The 13,859-nt window shown below is 36.6% G+C and overlaps 1 protein-coding gene across 3 annotated transcripts in view; it reads left to right on the top strand.

Moving 5' to 3' along the window:
- The first annotated feature begins 1,869 nt into the window (after positions 1 to 1,869).
- wdfy4 (WDFY family member 4) overlaps positions 1,870 to 13,859 on the top strand; it is a 53,119-nt gene continuing 41,129 nt past the window's right edge. For all 3 annotated transcript variants that reach the window (XM_067386464.1, XM_067386463.1, XM_067386462.1), the window contains exons 1-11: positions 1,870 to 2,007; positions 3,098 to 3,334; positions 5,283 to 5,394; positions 5,736 to 5,842; positions 6,485 to 6,637; positions 6,908 to 7,097; positions 8,032 to 8,221; positions 9,713 to 9,873; positions 10,930 to 11,391; positions 11,480 to 11,581; positions 11,812 to 12,002. In XM_067386464.1, the coding sequence (XP_067242565.1) occupies positions 1,987 to 2,007; positions 3,098 to 3,334; positions 5,283 to 5,394; positions 5,736 to 5,842; positions 6,485 to 6,637; positions 6,908 to 7,097; positions 8,032 to 8,221; positions 9,713 to 9,873; positions 10,930 to 11,391; positions 11,480 to 11,581; positions 11,812 to 12,002 (1,926 nt within the window). In that variant the 5' untranslated portion in view covers positions 1,870 to 1,986. The remainder of the gene's footprint in view (positions 2,008 to 3,097; positions 3,335 to 5,282; positions 5,395 to 5,735; positions 5,843 to 6,484; positions 6,638 to 6,907; positions 7,098 to 8,031; positions 8,222 to 9,712; positions 9,874 to 10,929; positions 11,392 to 11,479; positions 11,582 to 11,811; positions 12,003 to 13,859) is intronic.

Genomic DNA, 13,859 nt, shown 5'->3' with positions numbered 1-13,859 from the left:
AACACTGAATTATTAGTACCAACAAATTAAATTGAGGACATGCATCAGAAAAAATTGGGAATGTTGGACAATAAATATATGAATTAACAGCTTGATTTTGTAGTGTTGTGTAATGTCCATTAAAGCAAAAGTGTCCAAAAGTGTGAATTATGCGATAACGGACACAGCAATGCATCATGTATTGTTATGTTTGTAGCGCGATCCATTAAAACGTAATATATATATTTAAATTCAGAACTAGATAGTATTACTATTACTCCACTAGGTCTGAAATGTGAAATATATTGTTCGCTGCAAACACGATGATCTTAAATTTATTAATTTTAAATTACTTTAAATGTGTAAAGTTGCATAAAATGGAAATACTCAATAAAGTAGGCTAACTACGTTACCTCAGATGCATGAATGGTTGGAATCCACAACTGGTCAAATAAAACATAGGAGCCATACAATTTACCATACTGGTGACTTAATTAAAAAAAAAAAAAAATGTTCTTTTGCGCTTCTGATTTGGCAGTGAAATTCGCCGATTTTGGGTGCGTGAAGGATTCTATGGTCCAGTTAGTATTTTCACCCCATAATGGCGGCCGCGCTATCGGAGCGCCATCTAGTGGCTGTTACCTAAAAAGTGTCAAAGTGTCGCCTCTTGGGTTCCAAGCTCTTTGATTAGGGTCTGTCATTTTAATGGCTTTCTCAATCGCAAAATCCTTCCAATGCACTGAAAAGTTTGCCTCCTAAAAATCCCACAATGCACCGTGAAAACCAGGGAGTTTCGTCCGAAAACTTAGGTAGCTGTCAGCTGATTTGTTGCCTCGCTGTTCTGTCAGGCAGTGTTTGTTTGCGCATGAAATAACCTTGACTTCGGACAGACTTCTGAGGCGGCGTAATAATCTACTGCAAAATAGAGCGAGCTTTGGTGAAAACTAAGCAAATATTAAATTACGACAATTTGTATTAAACAGTAGCTAATTTTTTTTCGCTAGAAATGACAGTATAAGTGAAAACGTTGGTCAAAAAGGTACATTTACAACAATAGGCTACTGACCACCAAAAACAACCGCAACTGTCAATCGTCAATTTAAAGTACAAAACAAGTAAAACGAGAAGATCCAGTGCGCTCAAAATAAGGGTCTCGAGATATATTTTTGTCGGACAGTAACTTTACAGTACGTGTGCAAGACAGTATGTGTGTATGTGGGTTTGTGTCTACTAAACTCAAAGAACTCAAACTTAACGTGCTTAACATGCCCACGACACTTTAACAATTTGAGAATTGATTTAACTGTACGATAAACGCAACATCAAAACCATAGAAAAACATACTTCTCCATCAGTTTGTTAAATGTGACATTTGTCTATATGAGATGAATCTACCAGATAATGATCAATTGTACGATTTTAATTGTTCTTATATTAGAAATATAATTTATATAGTGAACAGGTAAAAGAGTTTCCTTGTTGCCCAATGCCTAGTCAGTGTAATATTTAGTGCTATCTTAAATCACCACACGATGTCACTATTGCTCAACTTCTGGCCCATCTTACTTTGAAAAAAAAAAAAAAAGTAATTTGAATAACTTTAAACACCAGAGAGCATAGATACTCTTTACGTGCCCTCAAAATCACTTTTGATTGGTCGATTTTAAATCTCCCTGTTGGAATAATATAAGGAAAATTAGCCCGATTGCTTTTACTAGTCTTCTTCACATGATCCTACTTGAGCCTATTAAATGTGGAAAAACACACACAGATGCGCAAAAAAAGTCGTTCTTCTGCTTTTTTTCACTAGGAAGTGAGGCACATGACCAGGCGCAGCTGATGTCAGAGTTTCACGCTGTGCAAAGTTCAGGCAACCAGATTAGGAGGTAGTATGTATCAGCTGGCCACTCACTGAGTGTTGTTACCATGGTTGTGACATGGGAACCCAGAGGAAAGCCTTCTGTCCAGCCATAAATCTACGTACACAAGCCTTATCAAAGACTTGAGATGCCACCTACCAAACAACAGGTATGTGTCGGATTACAGTCTGACTGAACTGGAGTTTCACCTGGGGTTCATATTAGTTTGAGAGGTTAATTCACATATCTCACAGACTGTTGACAGCTGTGGTTGACATGTTGTTGTCTCATTTAAGTGTATTCAAACTAGTTTTGTCGCTTGGCGGAACTTGTTGGAACACAGGACGATTAAATTAAACAAGGAAGCTTGACTGACTTTAGTCAAGTACTTTCTAAGCCTAATTTATTAGATTTTATTGTATCAGGTTTAAACTATTCAGGAAGAGCCAGCTACTGTACAGAATCAAACTTGGGTAAAGTTGGTTTTATATTCGCACATTCGGACTTCTGATAAATTCAGACTTTCCAATAAATGTGCAATAAATGAATGTTTGCAAACTTTAAGCAGCGACATGATATTGACAACCAACGATTTTCAATTTACAACATTTTTCACAGTGAATACGGATGTCCGAATGTGCGAATATAAACCCAACTTTACCCAAGTCAGAATCAAGATTATTTACTGCAGCCAAGGCTTTGAATAAAATAACGAGATGACATTCAAGTGCTGTATTTAGCCACTGAGTGAATAAACTGGTGGGAATGTGCAGTGCAAACATGTAAATTCTCCTGGAATGTGTATTATCCTGCCTGTAGCAAAACAAGCTCACGGCTTGACATCACAAGATCACATTAATGTGCGAACAGCTGATTGTAAGTTGCAGGAAAACCCTCCAACTTACTGCAGATTTTCCTTTAAATGAATGTTCATTGTCAGATGCTTCAGCTTCAGTGTTTATACTGCACAATTTTTTTTTTTAATAAAATATTTTGTGATACCTTTTGAAAAAAATGTCTCAGATGTTTAACCTGAAATTCCCTAGAGCTGTAAAATTAAAGTAATAACATATCCCAGATCATTCGTTTTTGAAGGAATGTGATGGCTAAAAATCAGAGAAGTAGTTTTTTGTGCAATAACTTCCTTGTTACAGTCACTTAATTGAGAAAGCAGATTCAGTAAATGTTTTAAGAGCACAGCAGATCTGGTATCAGTGTGTAAGTGTTTCATTGTAATACCTTTTTATTTTTTTTTATAGGAGCCTGGTGGAGAAATGGACATAATCAGTAAGGAGAACGGGGAACTTAGTGCGTCGGGGGAGAGTGCAGAGAGCATAGAACTGAAAACCACCCAAATTAACAGTGAGACAAATGGGGACCTGAAAGCAGATGAGGATCTAGTGATGTTTCTGAGAGATCAGCTAACTCTGCTGTGCCAGCGGTCACCAGAACAAAAAGACCAGGAGCTAAGCCAACTACTGCTTCTGTTCATCCAGGTACAGAAAAACAGTGAAAGGAGTGAAGGAGAACTGATTATTATAAACTGGCCGCCATGTCTATTAAAGGAATGGTTCACCCAAAAATGAACATTGTGTTATCATTTAATCCCCCTCAAGTTGTTCCAAACCTGTATACATTTCTTTGTTCTTCTGTACACAATATGTTATTTGCTAGAATATTTGTAACCGAGCAGATCTTATTTTATACCGGTTTGGAACAACTTGAGGAGGAGTAAATTATGACACAATTTTAATTTTGGGGTGAAATATCCCTTTAAAATTCTTCAGAAATATAATTTAAATATCTTTAGTTGATGTTACCGCGAGTAACACATTTGTACTATGTCTCAGAGACAACACAGTTTTTTCAAGTGGTTAACATAGCATAATCAGAAGAGCTTTATTTGTAGTTACAGCAATACAGTATTTTCTCCATCATACAGTATATTTTTAAATTAATTGCATGCCATTTAGCAACACAAGTCCATCCAGTTTTTATTAATATGATATTTTAATATCGATTTAGCTTACTGCACTGTGCAACAAGTGTGTCGTAACAGCCACAGAGCGAACACACAGAGTAACGTTACAACATGATTGTTTTGACAAAGTAAAACAGCGCTGTGTTACCCCCAATTTTAATTAATCAAATAAAGTGACCTATATCATGAGTAGTAAAAGTTACTTTTTTTTTTTTTTTTTTTTTTTCGACCACTACAAGCAAAATGTATTTCCGTCATGACAAATCTCTGAGTGTTTGGTGTTGTAATGGGTATGACAATGTTGATATGTTTGGTCTTGGCGGAATACATCTGCTATGCTGCTGCTGTTGATTATTGCTGTTGCTGCTGCAGAGTAAGTACGGCATTTGCTACTGCCAACACATACACAACACACTGCTGTGAGCAAATAAGACATGCTTCTGCTGTACAATATAGCGCACATGAATTACCTGTAGCAGATCTATACAGGTGGAGCTGGGGAAGGTGGAGGGTTTTTGAAAGCGTGCTGCACTGCTAAGGCAAATTCTACTCATGTATTTGAAGATTGAACAAGTGAGCTTATTGGCTACTAATACAGCAGGAACCAATCAGCTGTGTCCTATAGACAAAAATGTGATTACGAGCAGTTGAGTTAAGGACCTATTAGCCTGCCCATTTAGAGTTTTATGACAGAACTTTGTATATACTGTGCTTTTAATAAAATTATTAACTACTTAAAGAACTAACCCCAAACTCATAATTTGTATAGTTCATCATAAAAGCAAGTTGAAAGTGTGTTGTTTTGACTGATAATGTATATTAATCATATAGAGATTAAATCCCAAGAAACTAAATATTATACAACTTTTATCACATTAGCTGCTGTCAGTGATATATCCCTTTGACAGAAGCACTTTTCCTCACACTGACACCAATTAAACTAAAACCTTGCATTTCCTGTTTAAATTCCAGCAATTATCTGTCTCTAGGTGACAACTTATCTGTTTTGTGGCTGCACTGACAAACACTCATGACCTTCTGAGATGTAATCACACTCACAGGCTTAGTGTGGGTGCATGTGTGGAGGTTTACACACGTGTGACTCATTGACTTACCACTACTGCATTCTAACTAGGATTAAACCAACCATAGAGTAAGGAGTGAGGCATTACATCGGCTTGAAAAGTCACACAGAAGTAGGGATTGAAGTTGGGAATGTTGGGTGAAATATTCACTCAGCTTAGGGAAATGAAACTTGTGTTGTTATGAAAATGCTCATTTTTGGAAGTAAACTTCTGGTCAGATATTTTTGTTTCTGCCTTGTGATAACTGCAGATTTTGCTTTCTGTTTACTATTATCATGACTACCTTTGTGAGAAACATGTCATGAACATCTCAAATTTATATTTATTGTGTTCTTTTAAATATTAGCAGAAATAATCTTTCCACTAACTCTTTTTAAGGTCTCAGAGAGCAGCAGCGTCCTTGATGATCTGGACCTCCAGGGCTTGGCACTGCACATTGGAGAAGCTCTTGTCTGTCATATACAGCAGAGAGTGGCAGAAAAGCCTGCAGGTACCCAAAGATAACATTCAACACAGTATGTATAAAGTATCAAAGCGGTAACAGTGGCACTATTGGCCAAAAACCGATTCTGTTGGGGTTTAAAGGGAAGTAGCCCACTTCTTTATTTCACAAACATGCAACAAAGTAAATGTTGACCATTTTGGCTCAATGTGATGCATTTATTTTTGGTTTTATCTTTATTATGTTTAGTTTAAATTGCATTATTCAAAATGGATTTGTCAGTGTGTAAAGAACCTATAACCTCACTTATCTGTTGTGTGCTAATATACAGTAAGATCAAATGGCTTTAATTGTGCTCTCTGTTGCTTTTATTGCTTCGGTTAAAATAGAGGAAGCCCGACATGAATTGGAGCAGTTGTTTCAGAGGTCAGAGGTCAAAAGCAACCAAGGATGGCTTCTGCTCAAATCAATATCTCTTTTGTCTAACAGAGACGATGTAAGTTGTACTATAAAAAATTATGATATATTTGTTTATGCAATCAGTTTCGCAATTACTTCGCTAGTGTTTTATCAATAACAACACATTTCAAAAATATAGTTAAAAAGCAATTCTGATACATTTTATGTATGTAACACTTTACGATAAGGTTTCATTAGTTAACGTTCCTTAACTACTTTAGTTAACATGATCTAAGAATGAACAGTACTTGTAAAGCATTTATTATTCTTAGTAAATATTAATTTTGTCATTTACTAGTACATTTATAAAATCAAAAGTTGTATTTGTTAACATTAATGTGCTTGGATTTAACGACCAATGAGCGGCTGTTTTTATTAACTAACATTAACAAAGATTTAAATAATGTAACAAGTGTATTGCTAAGTGTTAGTTCATGTAAGTTAATACATTAACTGATCTTATAGTAAAGTGCTACTATATTTAAAAATATAAGTCATGAGTTTTGATTGCTGAGACAAAAATATTCAATTCAGCATGTCATCATTTTCTTTTATTTGTTAGGGTTTTATAACACAATTCAGTGTTCAGATGCCTAGATATATCATTGAAAGCATTCTTCTGTCTGACTCAATCCTGTCTAGTCATGTTTTGACAAGAAGCTGTTGTGTTCTTCGACAGGAGGTTGGTGTTATGATCAAGACAGGTCTACCTGCTGCATTAGTCAAGTGTCTATACCTGTTTGTAGCTTTGCCTCCCCGAAAAGAGAGCTCTGACCCTCAGAAGAATGACAAAGAGGAAGTCAAATGCTCTTTTCAGGACACTTTTATTCAGGTTTTTACATTTTGACATGCTTCATTTTATGTTGTAAAGCAATTACTCTACAGATGCTCATCTTGTGTTTCAAAATGGGATACTGTTTATCCATTAGCACATCCAGATTTAGAAAGCTACATCTTTGTTTAGTATTATTATTGTTTGAAAAGTTGCAAAAAATGATTTAGTCCTTTTAACAGTGAATGACCATGTATACAAAGTTTTCATACATATCTAAGGCATTTGTGTCAAACTAAGAGAAATATGTCTCTTTGAACCTCTGCTCAGGTGATCTTGCAGCTGTGCAGGCATGTGGGTTTTGTGGAGGTTCTGCTGGAAACCCAGGAGCTTTCAAGTGTGATGATCTCTCTCACCCTGCTGTGGGATCAGTGCAGCCCCTCATGGAGACGGCAGGCGTCCCGTGTGCTCCGAGCAGTGTCTGCTGCACAAGCTCACAAAACTGTACCCGCACTGCAAGGTCAACAACCGCACACACAAGCCCCTGCCCATCTGAATGCATCTAATTAGATTGTATTTTTCATAAGAAATGATTCACATTTAGTTTATTGAACAAGTGCATTGGTGTAATAATCTACTTTAAAGGCTCTCTAAGCGATCCTGGGTGGAGTAACTTCCTGTTGACGTTCAAAGTGTTGTCAAACAAAACAGAGGCTAGCTAGACCCTCCCTCCTCCCCCTCCCATCCGTGCTTCCTGAAACAGTCATGAACGCGCATTTAAAATCATTCTTGTCGGTTATTGGCTGGAGCATGTTTATTATGTTTCATGGTCCAGGCTGCACCAGTTTTTTTTGTTGTCGTTTTCGGAGCTTGTGACGACTACAGAGACCGTGTTTTTTTTACAGTGTGTTCAGGGGACAGGCAGCTAGCGGATAGCGAGGAGATGTTTGCTGTATGTGACAAAAAATGTTTTGGCCTAAAAATGCGTGACATCGCTAAGAGGACCTTTAATATATACTGTAGGTAATATCTACTTTTATCAACAAAATAACTGTATTTTGGCTAAATATGGAAAGGGACTCTAAATACATAGTCAGATGACTATAATATTGATTTTTCCCTTCAGAAGATGCTAAATTGAATTACTTAGTTGTCCCAAACTTATGTTTACGTAACATTTATTTTTTATCGGTAGATCGCAGTTAGAAAATCTTAGGCATGATACAAAAAGCTTCCAGTTGACCCCCTTTTTGGCAGTCCTGGGTCTAGGATATTATATTGAACATAATCCAGTTCAGAAAGTTTGACCGGGGACATCTTATCTTGGAGCCAGTGACAATTAGAACAAATTTACAGACTGACTTAAGGGAAACTTAGTTTCTGAATTGTTAGTATATACCTCAGGTACTTATTTAATTCTGTTACACTTATTTATTGTGTCTTGTTTCCTTTAGCTAGTAACTGCATGAAGATCTGCATCCAGAACATGCATAAGATCAGCGAGGACGTCCCTGGTCATGTTCTAGCTGAGGTTGCTGTGAGTGTTTTCAGCTTTGTGAAGGACTCTTATCCAGTCAGCCCTGCTCTTTTTGAGGAGTTTGAGAACAACGACGGCTATGGCATCTTTCAGGCCATCTTGTTACGGTAAATTCATGAGTTTTGTTGGGAAAAATCATCAATATAAATGGAGATTGTCACTAAATAGTGCCCATATGAAAGGCACAATGAAGCTTTAAAAAATTAGGTGGACCACTACTTTGAGAAAATGCATTTGCTTAGGTAGTTTCCATTCCTTTCTGCTGCTCTTTTTCTTCCTCTCATTCTCAGCTCCTTCCTCTTGCAAGTTTCTCTTCGAATGCCGCAGAATTCAATAATTAAAGAGCTCGTAATGAGATCAGCAGTAAATTGAGCTCAATCACATTACTGATCATGCCAGTTCTCTCTAACTCACTGTGTGTCTGCGCTTCCTCACAGCAAGGGTCACTGCAGGACAAGACCGCCCTTAATGAACAATGGGTCTCATTCAGCAAGCTTGCTTATGCGTGTATTTGTACATAAAACCTGTGTGCGAGCATCTACATTTAATCCAACAGAAATGTTTGTGTTATTTTCCTGTGCAAATACTGTAAGTAAGTACACTTAGTAAATGAGACCACTGTTACCTAGTTGCCTGTTGTTGGGGTATGTAAGATTATTTAATGTTTTGTTAAGAAGTCTGTTATGTTAGCATTTATTTGATCAAAAATACAGTAAAGCTGTAATATTGTTAAATATTTCAATTTAAAATAATTGTTTTCTATTTTAATATATTTCAAAGTGTTAGTTCACCCAAAAATTTAATTTCTGTCATTAAGTGCTCATGTCGTCCCAAATCAAAGACCTTTGTTCATCTTCGGAACACAAATTAAGATATTTTTGATGAAATCCAAGGGTTTCTGAACTACACATAGGCAGCAATGTCACATTTGAGGTCCAGAAAGGTATTAAAGACATCGATTAAATAGTCCATGTGAATACAGTGGTTCAACCTCGGTTTTATGAAGCGACGAGACATTTTGTGCGCAAAAACAAAACAAAAATATTTAATAAGTTGAACTGTTGTTATACACAGTTGACGTAGTGAACACAGTGCAGGCTTCTGTGTTTACGTCCGAACGCCGCTCAGTATTGGCTGACGTTGTACACGTGAGCACCACAACGCATACGTGTGATGCTGTCGCTGGGGCCGGCCAATAAATCATTGTAATATCATTCTAAAATCATTCTAATATGCTGATTTCCTGCTCACGTAACATTTCTTATTAGCAATGTTGAAAACAGTTGTGCTGCTTAATATTGTTGTGGAAACTGATCCCTTTTTTAACGATTCTTTGATGAATAAAATCAGTTTAATGCTTCCTTGCTGAATAAAGGTATTCATTTATTTAAAAAAAAATCATACTGACAAAACATTTGAATGGTAGTGTAGCTTTGACCAAACTATAGAGAGTTGTAAAGAATAAATGATACAAAATCCTTTTCATACTGTGTTTTACTGGAATTTAAATATGTTTTTTCTTTGAGCTGTTGCAAACATGTACATGCAAGTATAAACATGTCATACTTTAGAGAATGACACATTTTTGCCCTTTGCAGCTGTGAGGAAGAAGTTACAGATGAGCACTTTCTAGCCGTTCAAGACCTTCTAGGCCTCATCGCATCATTCACGCTTTTTGGCAAGGCTGAGCTGAAGGTGGCCATATGTGTGAACAACCCCCAACCACCAGGCTTCAGATTTGACCCCACCCTGACTAACGGTAAGCCGCCATGACAGTGAGTGCCACTCTGCATCTCTGCTGCGCCACCTCATAGTAACGCCACAGAAAAGGCAATTATGTCTAGGATGATGAAGTGTAGCTCTCCTCACTAACCCGGTTAAGCCACCCTGCATCCATTCTCCTCATCCATATAGCAATTCTCCATTCATCACCACCAGAGCACCTCACTCCTGAGAGAGAGAAAAACAGCACCTTTTTTAAGCTTTATTTCATTTGGCTTTGATGTGATTTTAATAATGGGTGAAACTCAATCTTATTACCCTCTGCAGCTATATTTATTTGCCATAAACATCAGAGCACCTTTGTCCAAAGAGCCAATCAGTCTTTTTTCATATGTTGACACATTTGAATGTTGATATAGTTCTAAACGTGGTATCTATTTAATACGTGCCATATAACACAGTTTCAGCCAGCATAACTGTAAATAACTCAATACTGATGCAGAGTTTCTCATTTCTCTTAGTTCTTAGTTGTTCATAATGTCATCAATAATGTTGCTCTCTCACAATGTACTTTTAGGAATAGCATTTCAAATTGTGCATGTAACGTGTAGTCTGCATAAAGTCAATGAATACAAGGCTATTCTAATTAAATATGATGCAAAGTTTATTTTCGTCCAATCAAGGTAATTGCATCTCAAATCAGTTTTATTTTATTTTATTTTATTTTATTTTATTTTATTTTATTTTATTTTATTTTATTTTATTTTATTTTATTTTATTTTATTTATTTTATTTTATTTTATTTTATTTTATTTTATTTTATTTTATTTTATTTTATTTTATTTTATTTTATTCATAAGTTTTCTGTACAGAAAATATTCTGAGCTTTTCATTTGTATTTTTATTTTATTTGGGTGTATTTTATGGCTTTCTTATTTCAACTTTTTCAACTTTTATATTTTGAAATAATATATATATTAAAAACTTTTAAATTTATTCAACTTTTTCGCTAGAAAGTGTTAAATTAAATACTCGACGAGTTGATCCTTTTCCTCCTCACTTTCTAAGCACCTGACTGTCTTTATATTTTCAGGTACGCCAGTGAAGAACCTCACAGCCTTCAAAATAATCCAATCCTCCTTCCTGCGCTCAAGCAACACAGTGATCTGTAGCCAAATCCTGCGCACCATCCAGATGATCTGGTCTTGGGAAAAGGCTAACTTCTTCCTGCTGGAGTGGACTCTGCAGTCTCTGGCTCAGATGTCTGAGTGTGTGTGGCAGAAATCGCCACCTGTCCACCACATTTTCTTCGAACTGTTTGAGAACATCATTTTCCAGCTCTCCTACATCCCACACGAGACCCTCAGGAAGGTACAAGCTGTGCTGAAGCAGGGCTGTTCGAAGGCCTTCAACGTCGCAGCTCTGGACTGCTTCTACAGACTCATCATGCACAGCGGATTGCTGTCTGATGTCCTGAGTGATGGAGGACTGATGGAGCAACTGTTGTTTGAGCTTAAAAGAAGAGCAAAGATAATCAGAAAAGCTGGTGTTGCTGGTGAGTCCTTTGGGGTTTACTATGTCTGTACTATGAATTATGAAGACAGTTTGATCTGATCCTGATCTGAGTTCTTATTTATCGACAGCAAGTGAGGATGAAGAGAAGGCTGACAACTATGAGAGGAAGTTGACCTCCAATATTTTGAATGTGGTTGCAGCCCTGGCCTTGCGGTCAGTCAGGAACAATGGTTGGTTGATATAATTTTCTTTATAACGAATCCACTATCCAGCTAGGAAATAATTACAATATTTTATAATAAATTAAAAAATAATAATAATAAAAAAAAAAAATCTTCTATGGAGGAAAAAAAAACTCTCATTCTCTTGTATTTAAACACATGTACATTTTGTAAGGAGTTTATCCAAAGGACACTACATTCGAAGTCATGGTGTCTGATCAGTCTCTTGGTTTTAATAGTGTTCATCAGGGACTTGGGGATGATTCCCTATGTGAAGATCTTTTTGGATGTTGAACAGTTCCGCAGTCCCGCTCTGTGCATCCTGGAGCAGCTTTCGGAGGTGAATCCAGAGGAATACATGAGCACCACCATCGGAGCCATCTGCTCCTCCACTGAGAGTGAGCTCAGACTCAAACAGGATCTTTTACAGGTATTTACTCCATTTCTGCTTTTATTTTTGGCTCTCCCACTTCCTCAGTCATGAACTGTAAAGACCATTATGCATTTCCGTATTTATTTCTGTCTTCCTGGTTTGGGCTGTTTTGCTTTTTTTTAGTATTATTTATTGTACAAATGTTGAAATACAAGTCAGAACTGGTTATTCCAAAGCATGATGGGATTATAATGGAGAGGGCTTCTACTAAAACTAAACAGTGAGTTCAGGTAGCCTGTAACTGTCTGTAAATTCAGCTTCCGTTCTTAATTCTAACAAATTATAACATGTTTAAAGTATAATGAGCCGGTGAATTTATTATATCAGCTTTTGGGAGCCTGATTCCATTATAGCCAAATTCAGATTGATTTGCTAATATACAGTTAGCTGTTAAATCAGGCTTCATTCGATTAAGCTTGCAGCCTTGTGGTGCGACACACACAAAATTATGAGCAATATCAGATCAGAGAATGTGAGAGAAATCCAATTATGTATAACTATATTATTCAGTTACTGTACATGTCCATTTTTTAGATTCAAGCGCAGGAATACTAACCTGCAGACCATTAAAGTGTAAGTGGGTTAAGGCTGCTGACAATTGGATTCACCCCGACCACTCTGTGAAATGTGTCAAAGCCATTCTGATTACTTCTATTGGTGGTAATTAGGTTTGGGCTTCATTTTATGACACATTAGCTCTTTGATGTATTAGCATGGTATATTGAATAAGGGCTAATCCATTTTGTGCAAGGCTCTTTGAAACATGAGACCCCTCCCATCTCCCTTTTTGTAGTGATGCATTATTTTCAAACAGATATTTTGAACAATTCTAGGCAGTTGTTGTAAAACCTTATAACTTATTCCAGTTTTATTGATAATTAATTATAAAATTTGATAAAGATTAATGTCTGAACTATATGTAGACCTAAAGGGACATGGTGGTGTAAAAATACAAGATTGGAGAACAAAAACTTTTTTGCTTTCTTTTGGGGGAACGCAAAATATTTGTGAGAGAATTCAAAAACATAAGCCGCGTTTCCACTGCAGGAACTTTCCCCGGGAACTATGGACTTTGGGGTGGTACTCGGTGTGTTTCGATCGCAGGAACCAAAGTCTAAAGGAAGTTCTGGGTAAAAATTTTCCCCTCAGAAAGTACCTGTTCACAGGGTAGTACTTTTCCAAAGTTCTGGAAATTTTGGGGATGGGACTTGGGTTCTGAACATGCTTTTTGGTTGAGTTCACGCAGCATTTTGATTGGTTGACTCCACGCATTTTTTTTTTTTCAAACACCATTTTTAAAAGTCTCTTGCGGTGCGTGCAGTAAGAGTTGCTTGTTATTTAAATCAACAATGGAGTTTAAAAAATATGAACGATGGACCGACGACAAGGTTCAGGCTTTATTAAGCCTATATGCCGAGGACAAAATCCCGCTGGAATTGGAAAGTCACAAGCAGTCCTACGCCACTGGACTTAATCTTCATGGTACATTAGATCACGATGGAAATGCAGACAGCAACAGGTCTGGGAGTAAAAAACTTCCTGGAACAAATTGCTCTAGGTAATTTAGTGGAAAAGCAGCTATTGACATATAATTTTCCTCCCATCTCATATTTTTTTTTCCATCACCATGTCCTTTAGGGGCTCCGTAAAACTACTCTACTGTTGAAACTTGAAAAGTTTGGGGTAAATAAATTAAAGATAAAAGTTTATTCAGCATGATATTAAGGACATTTATAATGCTACAAAATATTTATGTTTTAAATAAATGCTGTTCTTTTGAACTCTCTATTCATCAAAGAATCCTGAAGAAATGTATCACAGTTTCCTCAAAAATATTAAGCAGCACAAATGTTT

This window comes from Chanodichthys erythropterus, chromosome 5 (genome assembly GCF_024489055.1).
Source record: "Chanodichthys erythropterus isolate Z2021 chromosome 5, ASM2448905v1, whole genome shotgun sequence".
NCBI lineage: Eukaryota > Metazoa > Chordata > Actinopteri > Cypriniformes > Xenocyprididae > Chanodichthys > Chanodichthys erythropterus.
This window is presented reverse-complemented; position numbering and strand designations above follow the sequence as displayed.